Source organism: Myotis yumanensis, unplaced genomic scaffold (genome assembly GCF_028538775.1).
Source record: "Myotis yumanensis isolate MYYU_CA2020_CCGP unplaced genomic scaffold, mMyoYum1.0.hap1 SCAF_12, whole genome shotgun sequence".
NCBI classification, from domain to species: Eukaryota; Metazoa; Chordata; class Mammalia; order Chiroptera; family Vespertilionidae; genus Myotis; species Myotis yumanensis.
This window is the reverse complement of record NW_027223763.1, coordinates 60,016,867-60,038,037: the sequence shown is the minus strand read 5'-3', so window position 1 is coordinate 60,038,037 and position 21,171 is coordinate 60,016,867. Positions and strand designations below refer to the sequence as shown.

Here is a 21,171-nt window from a genome sequence, read left to right as displayed (position 1 = left end):
AAGCTGTTGCCCATTGAACCAGAGTAAGACTGCACTTGGAAAAAAGACAATTTCCCCTAAACTATGCTGACAGCCTTGCTTCCTAGACACCTCTGGAATCCACCCCAGGGTTTTGGGCTCTTGGGCTTCTCTGTAGCAGGACTGGTCCCCCACGAGGCTAGGAAGTCCCCACGAAGAGCACTGTTTGTACAGCCTAAGACACAGTCTCTCCTGGTCCGTTTCTGCCCTAGCAACAACCACCCCAAGTGCAACTTTTGGAAGCTGTACAATATAGCTAATTGTTTGCATTGGACAGTAGTATGTTTAGAGCTTATGCCTCTAAACAGACAACTATTTTCTGCCATTTGCTGGTGGCGCTGCCTGCCTGGTGACTTTGGCAGATGGGGAAGGAGCTAATCCGTAGGTTATGAGCAGAAGGGCTATTGATGAAATGTCACCATCTGTTGGTGTCATTAAAATGATCTGAGTCATAAAGAGTTGCTTATGTTCTTTTGTCACAAAAAGGTTAGCTTAGAGTGTAGAAGTTGCTAGATTGCAGACGGTAGTGGGAGACCAGACGGAGTGTCAACCCTGGAAGGGGGAGGAGTCTGATGAACCCATCTGATCAGCTTGGTGAGTCTTCAGAGAAGTGCTGGGATCCCCTGACAATAAAAACAACCATCCCATGTGAGACCGGGGACCTGTTCGGAACGATGCAATGCCTCGACTCTCCCATGGTCCTCCCCATTTTGAGGCATCTATCAGGTGGGCAGGGAAAGTCAGTTATTTGGGTTAAACAGAAAAGATGATCATATCTGGGAGGGAACAGTTAAAATGCACCTGTCTCCTTCATCTTCACTGGCCTCATTAAGAGAGATTATTCAGGTAGCCAGCTGACACCTAGAGAGACCGAGATCTCAACTGGGGATGATATGCGCTCTATCTGCTGCATCTTGCAGGAGGATATGGGGTGGCTCAGAAGGGGAACCAGGACAGCACACCCATGCCTCCCCCATGGGTGGGAGCCCTCAGGATGAGGAGAGAAAGCAGTAAGTGGACCACATCAAATTGCATAGCAAAGAAACCAGCTTTTGGTTTTGTTGAGTGTATTGATTTTCTGGTTTCAATTTCATTGGTTTCTGCTCTAATATTTTAAAATCTTTTCTTTTGCTTACTTTGGGTTTAATTTGCAATTTGCTCTTTTTTATTCTGGTTTCCTAAGGTAGGAACGTAGATTATTCATTTTAGATCTTTCATTTCTCCCAACATGTTGCATAGCAAAGGGATGGAAAATGTGAGGCGTATATTTAATGAGGATCTGGACGACCAAATTAAACTGCGCCAACTTCCTAATTCTACCTTGTTACCTAATCCTCTTCATTCCAGCCTATTTGCTGTTTATAAACTATTTTACCCACTGCCAAGGACATATGCCCAATGAGAAAGAACCTGTTAAGACCTATCCTGTCTAGTATGACTTAAGATTCCTTTTTAATTATTGCTATTATTTTTAACTTTAACTCCTGGAGAGAGCGTGTGGGTGATTGGCTAAACCACTACTCCTTTTGGCAGCTCTCAGATTTAAATTATAAGTAAACATAACACTCACACCCAGCCCGGCCTCTCGTTGAGCCCTTACGCCCTATCCCACCGGCCTGCACCTGCCCACCTGCCAGCTCCTTCGGGAGAGGGGCGCCGGTGGAGTCAGAGCTGCTGCTGGAAATAGTGCGCGATGCTGGAAGGAGGAGCCACGGGCAGCTCTGCATGAAGCCTGTGCGGGTTATTTATATGGCCTCCAAAGGAAGCATCCTGGAAAAGTTCCTGATGATATTTTTAGATCAGATGCTTGGTCCTGCTGCCGCACTTTCATTTCTAAACAAGCAGGGATGGAAGTGATGGATGCTGTCTGCAGGGCTGTTTCGGAGGCCCGGGGGGCCCATCTGACAGGCTAATGGTCATCCCGCCAGGGCCCAGATCCGCCGTCTGTCTGTTCTGGCTCTGGGACTTCAGGAGCTGCTGACGTCAGCAGGTGATGAATAAAGGCCTGGCTGCCTGCTGCCACGTCTGAAAGTCTGACGTTCTCCCAGCTCTGGGGCCACGTGCAGGTGACAGCCCCAGGCTCCATGTCCTGCTCGACTTCCCAACCCTGTGTCCGCGGATGGATGGGACACATGTTTGCATAATCAGCCTTTGGCTAGAAATAAAATGGTTTAGGATTTACTAGTAATGAGATGATCAAACTGGTTAAAACTCACAACCACACAGTAATCCGTGGGCCAGTGAAGGGAGTTGAGTATTGTTACTGAATTATTGCTGTGGTTACTTTCATTTGCCCACTCAAAATCAGTGCTATTAATCAATCAAATAATTTTTTAACAAATTTAATAGCCCTAGCTGGTTTGGCTCAGTGTGTAGAGTGTCAGCCCAAGGACTGAAGGGTCCTGGATTCAATTCTGGTCAAGGCGCATGGTGAGGCAACCAAATTGATTTGTCTCTCTCACATCAATGTTTCTCTGTGTGTGTGTCTCCCCCTTTTTTCCACTCTCTCTCTCAAAATCAATGAAAAATATCCTCGGGTGAGGAGGATTAACCAAAAAAAAAAAAACCATTTCATATTCTTCCCAAGGATTTCTATGATGAATCCTTTGGCTCTGTCCTCAAGGAGAAGGGAGGAGGAGGAGAAGGTGAGTGTCAGGTCTTTTGCTCTGCAGATATGACTTCTTATGAAAAGCTCCTGGGTCATAGCTGTAGCCCAGTCCAGGTGAATGACCAGTTCCATCTGAAGTGCTAAAGAGTGTTCAGGGAGGAAAGAGAACGTTCTGGAGTCCTCATGGCGGGGCATGGTATTGTCTGTTCCTCGAATTCAGACTGTGGCGGGTGGGGCTCTCTTACAACCTAAGAAATGCATGGAGGAAGCTGCTGGCATGAGCCAAGAAAACTCCTGAAGTGGCGCGGAGCCTCCGCCCTGCTCTGTGCTCTGGCTCCTGCAGCCTGTGGACATGATCATTGGTTCAGTTTTGTGTGTTTCTCTCTCCCTCTCCACAGCAGACCACAGAAACGGGTGACGACGAGGATGACCAGCCTCTCAGCCTGGCCTGGCCCCCCAATCCCCGCAAGCAAGTCACGTTCCTCATTGTCCTCCCCATCGTGTTTCCTCTCTGGCTTACCTTGCCTGATGTCCGCAAACCTGTGAGTATAGCATTTTTGAATCGATTCCTTGTTTGAAAGCACAGTATATAACAGGATGCCTCGTCTGCTTCTATTTGTCTTAAATGGAAAAGGGGGGTAACATATATACTAGTACATGCGCATGCTTATAGATGCCTGAAGTTTATCTGGACTGTTTGCATTATTGGTTCCACATGAGAAACCACCCCAAAACTTAGTCGTGTGAAACCACCACCATGTGTTCCAGGAATTTGAATAGGGCACATTGGCGATGCTTGTCTCCACTCTGCCATGTCTGTGGCCTCAGCTAGGAAGAGTGACATGGCTGGAGGCTGGAGGCTGGAGGCTTCTCCAACTGAGCAGAGATGATGCAAAGGCTGGACGCAGCCGGAATCGTCTATTGGAAAGCCTAGGCGTGTCCTCTCCATGTGACTGGGGCTTCCTCAGGTGTGGTGGCCTCAAGACAGGCAGGTGTCTTCCATACAGAGCAGGCTTTGAGAATAGGTGTTCCAGCAGCACAAGGCAGGAGCTGCACGGTGTCCAATGCACTAGTCGCAGAAGCCATGTAGACTCAGTGGAGCTGCACATTCCTGGTCAAGGCAGCCATAGTTTGTCCTGATTAAAGGTGAGGAGACAGAAGGTCTACCTAAACTATATCGGGTCCTAGAGTGTATGACACTCTGGAGAGGAAGAATGTCACAGCATTTGCACACATGTTCTAACACCACCACAGCATTGTCCCTGAACACTCACATTTTGTTGAATATTTATGTCCATGGATTACTCATTTGATTCAAAAAGTAATTTGAAGAAATGCATTCATGTAGTGCAAATGTTTGCACGTCTGATCTCCTTCCTGTATTGTTATCATTACTGCAATCAATATTCTTTTCTGCCGTTAGTAATGTACTGGGTGCTGTGAACATAATACCATCTTATGATCAGCAAAGTACAATCTGAATGTAGATGAAACCAAAAGAACACCCCCTCCCAATGTTGTTAAACTGGGTTCTAAGGCCATTGCCCCAAAGGGTGAAGGAATTACTGAAAAATAAGAAAAGGCTCTACTTGTTATTACAGCCTTATAGACACATACTCATTCCACAAAAGTGTATACCTATCATGTATCAGCTTCTGCCCTAGGTATTTTCAATAAAGCATATTGTGGAATCTCAGGAAACAACTGGTATGAGAAAAATACATATCCTATATAATAAAAGGCTAATATGCAAATTGTCCCCTTGGGAGTTTGATCGCTAGCTATGATGTACTAGCGGCAGCCAGGGGAAGGAAGGCCCCAATTGGCCCTGATCGCTGGCCAGGCCTAGGGACCCTACCCATGCACGAATTTCGTGCACCAGGCCTCTAGTGTGTAAATAATTGGCATAAGTAGAAAGAAACTTAGGTACAAAGAAATTAACTAACTCATGCCTGGTCACTTCCCAGGGGAGGGAGCTGAGATTCAGTGTCAGGCCCCAGTGACCACACAGCGTGAGCTTCTCATATTTCATGATGCCAGAAGGTGGACATCTGAAAGCATTATTTCTGAAAGCATTTGGAATAGACTACTGTGGTAACATCCAACATAATTTAGCATAACTCTTGAGTCTTATGATGATCCACTTTCCTCACTTGAAAAAGATCAAAGAAAAACCCTGTCCCATTAGCCTGACCTATAAAAAATCCAGCCTGTTGGAGAGCCATGTCTTGTAAAGTTCAGGCCAGGAAAGGACCCCCTAGTGCCGTGGTCGGCAAACTGCGGCTCTTGAGCCACATGCGGCTCTTTGGCCCCTTGAGTGTGGCTCTTCCTAAGCCTTAGGAGTACCCTAATTAAGTTAATAACAATGTACCTACCTATATAGTTTAAGTTTTAAAAATTTGGTTCTCAAAAGAAATTTCAATCGTTGTACTGTTGATATTTGGCTCTGTTGACTAATGAGTTTGCCGACCACTGCCCTAGTGTAAGGACCCCCTGTCAGACTCCCGACAGAAGTTTCCTAGTAAAGTTAAAGCAGCAAGTAGCAGAGCACCTGCTCTCTGCAAAGGCTGGCCTCCTGGAAACCCACAGCCCAGCAGCTGGGATGTGTGCAGTTTCTTCCTGGCTCACATCACATGGCATTTCCGAGATGTGCGTGCTCACATGCGCCCACACACTCACTTGCGTCCTCTCTGTATTTCCATTTCTCCGTTTAGCCCAATGCTTTTGCTCAGCCCCAGGGAGGAAAATAGAGTGAGAGACATGTTTTTGTAAATCCCCACAGCAGGCCTCACTGTGGCACAGCCCAGAGGAGAGGATGATTGGCTAATAAGAGGATGTCAGCACACAACTGGGAAAAGTGCAGGAATGGGGAAAACATGTTAATAGCTGGAGGCTCTGGGTCCTCAGGGTCAGGTGGGACTCCTAGAGAAAAGGCTGACAAGGTGCTCATCCTCTGCATCGTCTGAGCTGGAGGGACAAGGAAGCTGTTCGAGAAGATCCAGCTCTCAACCAGCAACTCCTGGACAACAGTCAAGGCTCTGCTGTGGCAATAGTTACCTGGAGCAGCACGACTATGCTGGCTGATGCTACAATTCCCAGGGGCGCAGAGCAAGAAAATGCAGCTGTACATATCCCTCTCCTCTGCAGGACCACTGGCAGGTCACTCACTGTACAGGCAGTGTGAGAGCGCTCCCCTGCAGCCTGGGCCACGTTAGCCAATGGGGCTTTGGCTCATTGCAGCCCCAAGTGCCATCCCTGGGGTGGACTAGATGTGCCCTGTCTGTTTCTGAGTATACTATGTGCTCTCCCGAGCAGAAATGAGACACACACACACACACCCAGAACATTTGGTTGGTTTTAGAGTTCTTCAGCAAATATTTATTGAGCACCTATTACATGCCAAGTATCAGACTTGTGCCCTAAAAGAGATATGAAGACACAGAATTCAGAGTTCCTACCTTTAAGGAACTCTAAACTGAGTACAGGGAGCAAAGCATGGCCACATGGAACTACAGAGCAAGACTGCACAGCTGTGTCGGTGAGAGGAGCCAGACTTGAACCCGGGTCTGCTGACGCCACGGCATTCTCATTCTACCATGGTAAACGGCGGTGGTTTTACCCAGCAACTCATGAGCAGCACAACCTTGAGAAAGTCACTTCTCATCTCTGGACCTCATGTTTTCTCTTCTGTGAAAGACAGGGTGGAAGACCTCTAGATTCCCGGGCAGCCGTGACCTTCTGTGATTCAAGAAAGCATAAAGAGATAGCCATCAGGATGGTGTTTAAGGTGACCGCACAGCCCGTTTGCCCAGGGCAGTCCTTAGTTACTGTGGGTACAGGTTTGGAAGTTGAACTACGTGGTTACCCTTTACATACAGGAAATGCCAAATGAAAGGAAGCATGCTACTTCCTCATGTACTGCCCCAGGGCCTCTTGAAAAATTACCCAGGAAGAGGAGAGAACAAGTCAAAAATTATTAATTAGTAGACATTTGCTACTCCTCAGGGCCTGGCAGCTCTGCCTCCTCAGTGTAGTTTTTTGTTTTGTTTTGTTTCCATCACCATTTAGCCCCTCCATCCTCCTCAGTAGTTTTTGAATTGCCCATGGAGATGAACATCCAAACCTTGACAATAATTACAAAGAAAACACAATTTTTTTTTAAAAACGTATACATCTACTTTCAGAGTAAATGGCACTCCCACTTGTTTTTATTTCCACTTCATTTATATGCAAATGATGCGACAGTGTTTGTTGTATTATATACGCTTCCAGCTCAGATAATTAGTCTGGGCTTCACTTTTATAGTTTCCTTAAATTAATGGCTTTGTTTTGAAAGTTAAAAAAAAAAAAAAAAAACTAAAATGTAAACCTTAATGAGGAACATGTCTCTGATGAAAATTGAAAATAATAAAGGAAATAAAGACCCAAAAAGATAGATCCTTTCATGACGTAGGATGGGTATTCTTATAAATCAAATGAGATATCAAAACATGACTCATCAGAGCTAGGAAGGTACCTGAGAACGCAGCAAGGTTTTTGCTATTTTTATCACACATTGATTCATTCACCAAGTAGATTTATTATGTCTACCATGTGCCCAGCACAGTTCTAGCAAGGAGTAAGTGACCACTGAACCCAGAGAGCGAAGTGATTGTCCAAGCACACCCAGCTAATAAGAGGTAAAGCCATGACTCCAGGTCTCTACAGTCACTTGCTCCTCCCTGAGTTTCAATTTCCTAATCTCTTAAAAAAAAACAATCTGAGGATAATATAGTCAAATAATAACGGCCATTGATATCTGTGCACTTACTGTGTGCCTGGCACTTTGCTGGACACTTTATGTGCATGAGATCCTCAGACTGACTAGATATTGCTATTCCCCCATTTTACAGATGAAGAAATTGAGGCTTAGAGAGATTAAATAATTTGTCTCAGGACACATCACTGGTAATTGGTGAGCAAGAATTTTTTTTAATATGTTTTTATTGGTGGTTGGGTTTTTTTTAAACAGGAAGGGAGAGGTATATAGAGATAGAAACACCCATCACAGAACATTGATCGGCTGCCTCCTGCATGCCCCTTACTAGGCATCAAGCCAACAACCCAGGCATGTGCCTTGACTGGGAATTGAATCGTGACCTCCTGGTTCATGGGTTGATGTTCAACCACTGAGCCACACTGGCCGGACATCAGCAAGGATTTTAATGCCTGTCCTATTAATCTAGAAACCATACTTTTAATCTTTAATAGGATTGTTTTTGGAGAACTTTGTTAAATATGTACGCCCCAGAATCTTCCACAGAGTAGATGCTCAGTGAGTATTTGTCGAGTTTAAATTAGTAAGGATATGGCTAATTTGTGCAATGAGCTAATGTTCAGCAACGTTTTGCAAGCCAAGAAAATATCACTCTGATGTACTAAAAGCTTCTAATGAGAACATTAGCTGTCAATTATACAAGGAAGCCATTACATTGGGAACAAAATGGCCGGCACACGGACACAATTTGCTTTTTGCTAATTAGCGTTAGGCCCATCCCAGCAGATGTCAGGATGAGCCCCCATTACTAACCATAAATTGACATGGCAGCCCTTGTCTGCAAGGGCTATTTTCTTCCCTCCATGGAGACGGTAACTAAATAACTGCCCAGGTGCTGCTGAGCCGTGATGCCTGGAATGAGGCCATAGAGTCCAAATGAGGGGAATCGTTCAGGAAAAAAATGAAAGAAGAAGGAATAACCTGGGCTGTGAGTCTGGAAATGGTAAGGTAGTTTGACAGTTGGGCAGCGCTGAGCCAAACTGCTGAAGCTCGAAGGGAGATGCTTCCAGAGCAGGGACAACAGGGAGGCTGGGTGCGGCAGATGGCCACGCAGCTGGGATGCTAGTCTACACTTCCCTGATGCTCTTTATACTTCCTGGCTTTCAGAGCATAGGCTAGTGTTATAATGATGGTGATGATTATGTGTCTGTGGCTGGGTATATTTTGAGTGTTACTGGCCCTGTTTTTCTTTTGGAACGAGTCGGTATAACCTAGATGTTAGGAACACCTGCTGTATAGTCAGACAGACCTACTTTTGAATTTTATGTCTCGTTCAAGACCTGGGTACAGAGTAGGTGCCAGGTTTACCTACCCCTAGTTAATGATCAAGGCCTGAAAAGTCACCCGAAAAAGTTATTTTTAACCCTTTTTTAATGATCCCCAAATATTACACTAGATCAAGGTACATTTCAGTGCTCTTTCATTACTAATGGGCTTCTTGATTAAGAATCATAAGCACCAAGTTTTGAATTAGAGAGGTTTTCACTAATACTGATTGAACTTAGTTGCTTTAAATCCTTAGTCTGATGCCTGACTTTCTACCTTTTGACTGGGAATGTTCTATGGTTCAGGGATATTTTTTAGATGAGAAATATATTCAAATGATTTGATTCTGAGTTGTGACATTATATCAGTGAGCAGACATGCAAAGTTATAAAAGTTAAAATAATAACTACATACTTAGTAAATGAGCTAAGCTGGAAAGGGAATGATCTATGAAATGAGGACCCTCCCGGGACACCCAATACATGTGCCATCCCATCAAGCATGGAGATGGTGCTCCATTCCCCTCAACAGGATGCTCAGAATCAAGCTCACTGACTGCTGTTCAACCACATGTGTGGCCCCACCCTTCTCTTCCCTGTGTCAGAGCGGGGCCATAGGAGATGAAACCCTCATCGCACTTGGGATCCCGGAACAGTGACCCGTGACCAGAGGAAAAGGATGAGGACTGGAATCAGCTAAATGCTTTGCAGGGGAAACTTGATTTCTTAGCAGTGGCAATCCCAAGGCTCGGGGAATCTGGTCTCCAGGATCCAGCTGAACTCCCAGTTTTAAAGGAATTTGCTTTCTAAAGTGAATATCTCCAATGATCCCACTTCTGGGAATATATCCTAAAAACCCCAAAACACCAACCAGAAAGAATATATGCACCCTTATGTTCATAGCAGCGTTATTTATAATAGCTAAGATTTGGAAACAGCACAGGTGCCCATTAGTAGATAAGTGGATAAAAAAGCTGTGGGCCATTTACACTATGGAATACTATGCAGCTGTAAAAAAAATGAGGGAAGGAATCTCTTACCCTTTGGGACAGCATAGATGGACCTGGAAAATATTATGCTAAGTGAAATAAGCCAATCTGAGAAAGACAAATATCACATGATCTTACTTATTTGTGGAATCCAATAAACAAAATGAATTGACCAACAAAATAAGACCTGAAGCATGAAGGCATGGAATAGACTGACATACCTTGATGTGGGGTTGGAGACAGGAGAAGAGATAAACCAAAGAACTTTTATACTTATATGCATAGCCCACAGACACGGGCAATAGAGTAGTGAAGACCTGGGAGGTCGGGAGGAGCTAGAACAGCAGTTCTCAACCTGTGGGTCGCGACCCCTTTGGCGGTCGAATGACCCTTTCACAGGGGTCACCTAAGACCATCCTGCATATCAGATATTTACATTATGATTCATAACAGTAGCAACATTACAGTTATGAAGTAGCAATGAACATAATTTTATGGTTGGGTCACCACATAAGGAACTGTATTTAAAGGGCCAGAAGGTTGAGAACCACTGAGCTAGAAGGACAGGAATAAGGAGGAAGGGGGGGAATGGGAGATATCCATAATACTATCAACAATAAGAAATATATTTAAAGTGAATGTCTCCATCTCCACTTTGAAAAATGGATTACTTTTTCCCATAACCTGTTAAACTGCTCACATCCCCAAAGGGGTCTGAATCTTTGGCCAAAATATTTGAGAGATGGTAGAGGTGGGGGGCAGTATTTGAGAATAAGCTTGTGGCTACTCCCTGTGGCCTGCTGTCTCCCCAGTTTCATCAAGCCCGCTGGTCTGCCCGATAGCCCAGCTAACGAGTGACCCCAGAAAAGCCACAGTCATTCAAGGAGAGACATGATTATTGTGAAATTTAACAGAACTGTGTGAATGACAATAAAAACATATTGAAAACTTGAAATTAGTAAAGAGAACATAAGCCTGGTTTAGAGCGATAGAGACTGTGTTCATCTTATGGATATTCAAAAGATTGCCGTGCACAAGTTTATCTTTTCCTTTTAATGGATTTCTCAGAAGCCATAGCAAAAAGTGTTCTACATGATTGCCCAAGGTCAGCCCTTCAGACAGCTGAGATAGCTTTCATCCCAGTCAACTCCGGGATTCATTTCTCTGGACAAAATTGGATGGCATTATCAAAGCAAAAAATAGATTGTTTCTCAAAGTAGAAAGCTTTGAAATAAAAAGTGTTTGCCAATAATAGGTGATAGGCTCTTAAAACATTTTGCAAAAAGGGCCTCCACAGAAAAACCACTAACAATAGGGCAAGCCTGGATTTCCCTTTGGTGGGGTCAGGTAAGAAACACTGCATTTTGAGTGTCTGATTCCGGCTGATGTTTGAAGGAAACTTTAAAAGTGCTCGCACTTACAGGATCATCGAACAGACTGTCAAACCTCAGAGGGAAGGCAGGGGAGGGTGGGTAGGGGGAGGGGGAAATAAGAGGTCAACCAAAGAACGTGTATGCATATAAGCATAACCAATGGACAGACAATGGGGGTGGGGTGAAGGCCAAGGCTGGGGAGCAGGGGCAAGCTGGGAGAGGACAATGCGGGGAAAGGGGGACGTATGTAATACTTTCAACAATAAAGAGTTTTTTAAAGTGCTTGTACCGTAAGCCTGAGATTGCATAAAGTCCAGCGGTAGAGACAGAATTGGACATAATTAAGGCTGGAGAACATCCCAGGAGTGTCCACTCTGCCACCCCCAAGGAGAGCCATACAGTTGGGCATCTGTATGTTCCCGTCCCAATGAGTGGTTCAAATGTCCCGGACTGGCCATGATCAGGGATCTATAGAAACCGTGGTGATGGCTTTTTCTGTGTGGCTTTTCCTGACCACTCCTGGGACTGTAAGATGAGCCACTCTGTTTTTGAATTCTTCCTGTTTCTTGTAAAATGTAATTAATCTCGTAGGTTTTGTGGTATGTGGATTATTATGATGCATGGGTTGAAGTAATAGAAACTGATTCTGATGAACTTGAGTGGGAGGAAGAAAAGTGAGCAGGAGAGGGAGGGAGGATGTGGGGTAGTTAATAGGTTGAAGGCGAGGCTGAGAAACCAGGCCTTGGGAAGGGCATCTGAGCATCCAGCAGCAGAAGACATTCTCTTCAGGAAAGTTCCATCTCAGGCACTAGCTTTGCAATGATTTGGCTCTAACCAAGTTCACATTCCCCAGAATCATACTGTCCCAGCTTGCCCAGGGGTGGTCAGGGCCTTTTGATTGCCAACCCTACCAAGACGGCCAGCTGCATCAGTGGATTTAGCTTTGGACTATCAGATCCACTCAGTTGATAGAACTGACGCTCTCGCCTCTCCCTGGTTCTCTTTCAGTCAGCAAGGAAGTTTTTCCCCATCACGTTCTTCGGCGCCATCACCTGGATCGCAATATTCTCTTACTTAATGGTCTGGTGGGCACACCAGGTAAGACTTTGACCGTGGCGCCATCTGCCTGGTGTTGCTAAGTTGTTAACCAGTGTGTTTGCTTTCTGAGACTGTCACAGCAGTATTGTGTCTGACGAGACAACTTAAATATTCCAGGACTAAAGGAATTTACCCCACTTAACTTTCCCATGTCTCCTGGCCTTTCCCTGGAACGTGAAGTCAGAAAGCTCCGGTCAGGCATGTGGAGGAAGGAAGGCAAACCGAGCTGCTTCTTGCCCTCTGCAGCCTGAAACCAAACCAGCTCAGGCCTGGGAGGGATGTTGAGGTTCTGCCTGACTCGGTAGCCCTTACTTTCTCTTCAGGAGTTAACCGGCCTTCCTTTTTTTTTTTTTAATTAATCCTCACTCATTGATTTTTTTATTATTATTTTAATTTTATTGGGGTGACAATATGAACATATAGGTTACATGTGTGGATTACTAATTTACAAAATCTGTATATAGGACCATGTGCCCACCACCCAAAGTCAAATCCTCTCCTGTCACATCATATTAAGACCCCTTTCTTCCCCCACCCCCGCCCTCTGGCAACCACCACACTCTGTTTGTGTACATAAGTTTCAGTTTCATATTCCACATATGGGTTAAATCATATACTTCTTAGCTTTCTCTGTTTGACTTATTTCACTTCGCATAATGTTCTCAAGGTCCATCCATGTTGTTGTAAATGGCGCTTTCATTCTTTCTTACGGCTGTGTAGTACTCCATTGGGATGTTGAGGTTTTGCCTGACTCAGTAGCACTTACTTTCTCTTCAGGAGTTAACCAGCCTTCTTTTTTTGTTGTTCCTCACCCATTGATTTTTAGAGAGAGTAGAAGGGAGGGGGAGAGACAAAGAGAAACATCAATGTGAGAGAGACACATTGATTGGTTGCTTCCCACTCACGCCCTGACCAGGGCCATGCCCTGGACCAGAATCGAACCCAGGACCCTTCAGTCTGTGGGCCAACGCTCTGTCCACTGAGCTAAACCAGCTAGGGCCAGCCTTTCTTTTTTTCAATTACAGTTGACGTTCAATATTATTTTGTATTAGTTTCAGGTATACAATCATATACTTCACAAAGTATTCACCATCATATTTCTAGTAATCACCTGGCACTGTACACAGTTATTACAATATTATTTACTATATTCCCATGCTGTATATTACATCCCATGACTATTTTGTAACTACCAGTTTGTACTTCTTAATCCCTTCACCTTTTTCACCCAGGCCCCCAACACCCTCTTGCCTCTTGCAACCATCAGTCTGTTCTTTGTACCTATGAGTCTGTTTCTGTTTTGTTTGCTCATTTATATTGTTCTTTAGATTCCACATGTAAGTGAAATCATATGATATTTGTCTTTTTCTGACTGACTTATTTCACTTAGCATAATACCCTCTAGGTCCTTCCATGTTGTCACAAATGGTAAGATTTCTTTTTAATTTTTTTATGTCCAAGTAATGTTCCATTGTATATATATATTACAGCTTTTTTATTCACTCTTCTATTGATGGGCTCTTGGGTTGCTTCCATATCTTGGCTATTGTAAATAATGCTGCAGTGAACATAGAGGTACATATATTCTTTCGAATTAGTGTTTCGGGTTCCTTTGGATATAGACCCAGAAGTGGAATCGCTGGGTCATAAGACAGTTCCATTGGCTCTTAGTAAAAGACCAGTCATAATGCCTATCACAAGAATAAACTCTCAGTAAGTGTTTGTTTTAACACATGAATGAAAGAATGAGATGCGAAAGGAGAGAAAATAGTGGTAACCATTATTGATTGTGTACTGTGTGCCAGGCAACTCACATCCCTTTGTCCTTATAATCTTGACAATAACCCTTGACAATTTGTCCATAAATGCAAATCCTAGGAGGGAGGACCTATTATTATTCACAGTTTACAGTTAAAAGAGTTAAGCTTAAAGCTCATAAGAAAATTGCCCAGGATCATATAGGTAGTAAATAGCAGACCTGAGATTCTAACCCCTGCTCTGAAACTTCAGAATTTATGCTTTTAATCTCAATTATAAATTACCTAAATTACAAACTGCCCACTTGGATCCTTTGTTTCATTATTATATTAGCCTTCACATTATTATACTTTTAAACATAAGTAAAATATAGCAATTTGAAATAAGGAAATATATTCCTTCAAGAACATATATGGAAAGATATCTCAACAAATGGTGCTGGAATAACTGGGTTTCCATATGGCAAAATAAATGAATTTAGATTAGAACCTATTTTCAAACCTATATACCTGATAAAGCACTGTATCCAGGATATACTAGTATAAAAATCCCCTAAAGCTCAATAATAAGAAGGCAAGCATATGGCACCCTAATTTTAAAGATGGGTGAAAGATTTGAATAGCTATGTCACCAAAGAAGATATGCAAATGGCTAATAAACACAAGAAAAGATGCTCAACATCATTATTCCTTAGAGAACTGCAAATCAAAACCACAATGAGATACCACTTCACAGTCACAAAGATGGATGGATGTAATTAAAAAGACAGCCCAAAACAAGTGTTAGGAAGACTGTGTAGAAATTGGAACCATTTTATATTGCCGGTAAGAATGTAAAATAGTGCAGTCACCTTAAAAAGCAGTTTGAAAAGGTAATGCTCTGGGACAGAACCTAGAGACAGGACTTGGTTGGAGATCCTAGACAGAACCTAGAAAGAGAACCTACACACAGAACCTAGAGACAGAACCTAGTGAGAGAACATGGCAAAAGAGCCTGGACAGAACCTGGCTACAGAACTTGGCGGGAGAACCTGGAGAAGCTGGATGGAGAACCTAGCGAGAGAACATGGCACCAGAACTTGGCTACAGAACCTCTGGTGGGAGAACCTTGCTATGCTGATCAACTGACGTAGCCTCCATGTCATTCCTTCTTCGCCGACTCCATCCACACCTTTGGGGACCACTGGACCTGCTGGGGCTGGACCCCAACAACGTTTATATGAGATACCTAAGAAGGAAAGGAGAATAGTGGTGGCTGGGGGTAGAGGGAATGGGAAGTTAATGCTTAATAGGAACAGAGTTTCGGATTTGTGGGATGAAAAAGAATTCCAGAGATGCTGCAGACTGTAGCATGTGAATGAACACTACTGAACTGTACACTTAGAAAGGTTAAGATGGTAAATTTCATGTTATGTGTATTTTATCATATTTCAAGATTTTTTTTCAGTTTTGTGTCCAGCATTATAAAAAATGAACCTTACATCCAGAGCCTTCTAACTTTATTACCACCAGTAAGCTCCTAGTGTGTAGAAATTCTGATAGAAGCCTACCTTAGTTTCAAAAAAAAGGCTTTTCCTTTTATTTTTCCATCACTTTGCATGTACAGAAGTCTCAGACCCTTCTCATTTTTCCATCTTTGTCACTTGCTACCTGTGAGCTTTTGGATAATCAGTTTATTTTCTCCTCACATTAGTTCCTCTCTTATAAAAGGGATATAATGCTATTCAGTGCACCACCCATAGGATAAAATAAGATGCGGAATGTGGAAAAATTTTATAAACTAAAGTTCTACACAGGTGATAAAATAACTTTAAAGTTTTTATCATATATGAACATGATAAAATATAGATAAGCCTAAAGAATAAAATCAGATCACCTGTAATGCCAAAAAAAAAAAAAAAAAAAAAGATAATGCTCTGGTGGAAAAAAAAAAGCAGTTTGGCAGCTCCACAAAATTTTAAGTATAGAGTTACCATATGATCAGTGATTCCACTCTTGATGTATACCCAAGAGAAAAGAGGCCATTTACACAAGAATGTGTAAACACATATCCATAGCAGTATTATTCATAGTAGCCAAAACTGTAAGCAACCCAAATGTCCATCAACTGATGGACAGATAAGTAAAATGTGGTCTATCTATATGATGGAATAGTATTCCACAGTAAAAAGGAATGAAGTATTGATACATGTTACAATGTGAATGAACCTCTAAATTTTATGCTAAGTGAAGAAAAGCCAGTCACCAAAGATCATGTGTTATGTGACTCCATTTATATGAAATGTGAAAAAATAGTCAAATCTATAGAGACAGAAAGTAGGTTAATGGATGCCTTGGTTTGGGGAAGAAGAAGGGGAAATGGGGAGAGACTGATAATAGGTATAGAGTTTCTTCTTGGGGATGAAAAGGAATTATGCCCTGAGCAGTGGTTATAGCAACGGCCCACACACAGAAGGGTCTCAGGTTAGATTCCTCATCAACAGCACGTACCTGTGTTGCAGGTTCAATCCCTGGCCCTGATTGGGGCACGTGCAGGAGGCAATCGATCTCTCACATCTATGTTTCTCTCTCTCTCTCTCTCTCTCTCTCTCTCTCTCTCTCTCGCCCTTCCTTCCTCCCTCCTTCCCTCCTTCACTCCCTCCTTTCCTGCCTTCCTCTCTCTCTCCCTTTCCCCTTCCCCCTCCCCTTCCCTTCCATTTTCTCTAAAAATCAATGGGAAAAAAATTTTAAAGGAATTTAGGGAATCACTAACAAAATTTACTGAAAATATTGGCTGACATACCCAAAGTTATTCCTACAAGGTATTTTATATTATTACTATCATAGTTATCTTTTTTAATATTTTTTTATTGATTTCAGAGAGGAAGGGAGAGGTAGAGAGAGATAGAAACATTAATGATGAGAGAGAATCATCGATTGGTTGCCTCCTGCACACCCCCCACTGAAGATTGAGCCCACAACCCGGTCATGTGCCCTTGACCAGAATCGAACCCAGGACCCTTCAGTCCGCAGGCCAATGCTCTATCCACTGAGCCAAACCAGCTAAAGCCATAGTTATCTTAATGACATTTGACTTCAGATTATTCTTCTTGGATATTTCCTCAAAATCAGCGTCCCCTGAAGAAGTTCTTTTTGCCCCTAAGTCATTATTTTCCATATTCATTGAGAGACACTTGCTACCAATTCCTGGCAAAAAATTACTGCAGAGGTGGGCTACTTCTCAGCCTTCAGATTTCCAGGCTAAAATGATGGCTTTTCCTAATAATCATTTTTATTCTTTCATGCACTGATAATGAAAAAGCGGGGTTTTTCACTTGCTGGAATACGTTGTTTTATAGCTACTTCTCTTTGCCATCCTAGAAAACATTATTGTACAGGCTTTCACCATTTTCTTTTCAATGCTCATCTTTACTCCACAATCTTCTTTCCTTTTCATTCTCTTGTAGAAAAACATAAACAAAATGCCTGGAACAATAATAATTACAGAAAGTCCCAGAAATATAAAGAGAAGCCTCGCTTTCCAATAATAGATGAGAAGTTTCTCTTTCTTTCCTCCCATAGAAATGTGTTTCTCTTTCAAAACATCCACACAGCTGATCACAATAGCAGACTCTGTTCTGAGAGGTGTAGCTCAAATTCTAATGTTTGTACTTTTGAACTCTAAAAGCTATAAAAATAGCAAGAACACCACTTAGTGCTCAACTGTTTTGGTATCCACAGTTTTACCAATAATAAATCCTATTTGATACCCTTATTTGACTACTATTTGGCCAAAAGGAGTGCCCGTCACATAAAATGCTTTATGCATATTTCCCTTTGTATTTGTTCTTTTTACATAGTTTTTGCTTCATGTATCTTTTTCTTAGTAGATTTCATGGGTGATGAAAACCTGTGGTTAAAACCTATACTGCATCTAGTATGAAAAGTTAATTCTAAAAGTCAACTAGGAGCCTATGTCTCTGTTTAGCCAATATGACATTTTTGTAAATCTCCCTTAAACCAAAGCAGGGAACTGCATCACAGAATATTAGGAACAGCACGGGGTTTGGATTCTGAGTGCTTCTATCATTTGCTTTTATTAAAAATCAAGGAAATCCGCCCCCCAAGAGGCTCCTGGTGTCCTTTTTAGTTCTAACTTTCTCTGATGCTCCCCGAAGTGATCTGGATGCTGTCCCATCCATGCACCCATCACCTTGCCTCTGGGCAGCCAGAAGTCCCTTCAGTGAAATTCACTCAAAACGAGCTTAAGTAGAAATTCTCCTTCAGTAAAAGTGTTTCTAGAGCCACACAGATTCATCGGAGGTTTGATGAACAATGAAAATGCTTCATTATTCGTGTGATTTCCTACACTGTGGACTGACCCCACTAAACCAACTTCTGCTTCTGCTGGCTGTACATTGATAAATGGGAGCGGGAAAGGAAAAATGCCTGAGTTATCATAGCTCATATTTATGGAACATTTACATCTGACGATGTGTTATTTGCTTTATAAGCATCATCACATATAATTATCACAACTCTAAGGTGGATGTTATTAACCCCATTTCACAGATGGGAAAAACTGAGCCTCAGGGAAGCTGGCTAGTTGCACTAGGAGTGATAGGCTAGGATTTGCACACAGAGTTCTTTGTATCCCAAGGCGACACTCTTAACCACACCACCACTCTAATTCCTGCATATTTCTGTCTGCACTGGCATTCAAACTCCAAATATAAATTGATTTTGAAATAGTCACTGCTTGAGAACTCCCTCTAAGAAGTTAAATTATTAAGGATATTAAATAGATGGGAACTTATTGAGGGTGACAATCATTTAGTCAGCTTCTTTGAAAATGTTTCACTCCAAATCTAACAAAAAAGATAAGTCATCAAGGAGAACATTTTGCTCAAATAGGGCACTTAAGTTTTCTAGAAGAATCAGTGAAAGACATGCTAAAAAGGGGACTTATGAAATACTTTCAACAATAATGATTTAAAAAAAAAAAAAAGAAAAACATGCTAGTAAAATCACCTACATATGCAGCTTGCTTTGTTTATTCAGCAGGTATGCAAGCTGTGCTCGGAGTAATAGGGAGGCCATAGCAATAAGGCAACCACCCTTTGTGCACGGAGCTTCCTTTCTCGTGGGAGCCGGGAATTCGTGCACCGTGAGGACAGGGCAGACTAGTGCTACTCACCAGTCTCTGGAGCAGGCATGACCAGCAAAATAAAAATAACTCCCAGCTATGCTTTCAAGCTAGTGAGAACTAAGCTATCACTTATAAGTCAAAAGAGGGATTTAGAAATGTGCTTATTCTAGTCCCTGAAAATCTTTAAACTTACATCCTACTTCAGTCCTTTAAGTTTTTTTCAAAACTTGTGGACATCATCAGGTAGGCTGTTGGAAACCAAGTTGAAAGCATTATCTTAAAGGTTTTCAGCTCACCAACTTCAGAAAATATATGAAGTTTTTCAAAGTCCCCAAAAGACAAACAAGTTGCTCAAGAGAATGGAGGAGCTTCCATGTGAGGCTAGACCAAGCATGTCAAACTCAAAGGCTAACACGGGCCAAATAAGCAAGGTTTAATTTCATGTGGGCTGCAAAAAACCCAAAAGCTTCAATTTTCATAGAAACATAGGTTTATTTTGATAGAGACATGCTGAATACGAAGGGCTGAGATAAATGAGTAATTGTTAACATAAAATAATAGAACATTTTAATAAAAATTAATATTTTTTTCTTGAACATTAACTACCAGACACTGAATATAACTGCACAAATTAATAAGCATAACACAAATAAACCTATTTTTCTTGTTCTCCGAAAGCAAAATATTTCCTGTTGCACACACCAAACAAGTCAGTACAAGACTAATGATGTGGCAATCGGCTGCTAAAATATTCGCTGCTAGTATTAGTGGAGAGAAATGATGCGCCTGCATAGTGAAATGAATGCAACACGATTACAGAAATCAATCATTAGCGAATGTTGTAGTTCATTATTAATTATGTATAACAGGATATTGTAAAAATTAAGTTACCAAATTTTTATTAAAACGTTTCTTACATACTGTTATATTGGCTGGTCCGCAAAAATATTCATTGTGGGCCACATGTGGGCCTCGAGTTTGACATGCTTGGGCTAGACCAGTGGTCGGCAAACCGCAGCTCGCGAGCCACATGCGGCTCTTTGGCCCGAGTGTGGCTCTTCCACAAAATACCACGTGCAGGTGCACACATACAGTGCGAAGTTGACTTAAAACTTTAAGTAAAGTTTATTAAGTTAATTTTAGGGAACGTTGTGGAGTGAAAGGAGATGTAGTGTAGAGGATTGAGAAAGGTATGTTGAAATGGTTTGGACATATAGAGAGGATGAACGAAAGGAGATAGATGAAACAAGTATACAAGACGAGTGTGGATGGGAGAGTTGTAAGGGGTCGACCTCAGCGAACGTACCTCAATCAGATTGAGGATGTTTTTAGCAAAGGCCAGCTTAGGAGTACCCTAATTAAGTTAATAACAAGGTACCTACCTATATAGTTTAAGTTTAACAATTTTGGCTCTCAAAAGAAATTTCAATCGTTGTACTGTTGATATTTGGCTCTGTTGACTAATGAGTTTGCCAACCACTGGGCTAGACCAACTATGCATGATCAAACTCCTCAGTCTGTAAAAGTCAAGACCAAAAGAAAGTATAATTGCTCCCCTGGCCTTTCAATAATGTGTGCCATTTACTAAGGGCTTTTCCACAAATTATCACTTAGTCCTCACAACCACCTTGAAGGTGGGTATGACCCTCACCACTTTATACGTAGATAAGAAAGGGAGGATCAAGCACATTGCACAATGCATTCATTTAGCAATAGGTCAAGTACTTAAATGCCAGCCCATAGATTAGGTCCTCTGATTCCCTAAACGACAGTTTCTTCATTGCTGCCTTGCTGATTTCACTATATGTTTCACTTCACTATATGTTCTATATTATCAAAGCAAAATCAGCCAGAAAGTTTCCTCTGGAAATGGTAGTTTTAAGTGTTTAAGAGGAGGTTATAGACACTAGAATATGTTCAGGAAACATGGGGGTGCTGGATGTAACTCTTTAACCTTCAATGGTAAATCCATCTGCCACAGAATTTGGTGCCATTGCCAGGCACTGACCAGTTGTTGTTTTTAACTATTTTCTGCTTCCTCTTCCCAGTCTTAGTAAACCATACAGAGGCTTCCCTGTGTAGCCTTTTTCGAGATTATCTGTCTAAACCTTATGTGAAT

The 21,171-nt window shown here is 42.2% G+C and overlaps 1 protein-coding gene across 12 annotated transcripts in view; it reads left to right on the top strand.

Moving 5' to 3' along the window:
- Positions 1–21,171, top strand: part of SLC24A2 (solute carrier family 24 member 2) — a 227,382-nt gene that overhangs the window by 200,030 nt on the left and 6,181 nt on the right. For 9 of the 12 annotated variants that reach the window (XM_070431745.1, XM_070431746.1, XM_070431742.1 and 6 more), the window contains 2 exons: positions 3,025–3,168; positions 12,078–12,167. In XM_070431745.1, the coding sequence (XP_070287846.1) occupies positions 3,025–3,168; positions 12,078–12,167 (234 nt within the window). The remainder of the gene's footprint in view (positions 1–3,024; positions 3,169–12,077; positions 12,168–21,171) is intronic. The other 3 variants (XM_070431747.1, XM_070431743.1, XM_070431739.1) reach the window with 1 other exon arrangement.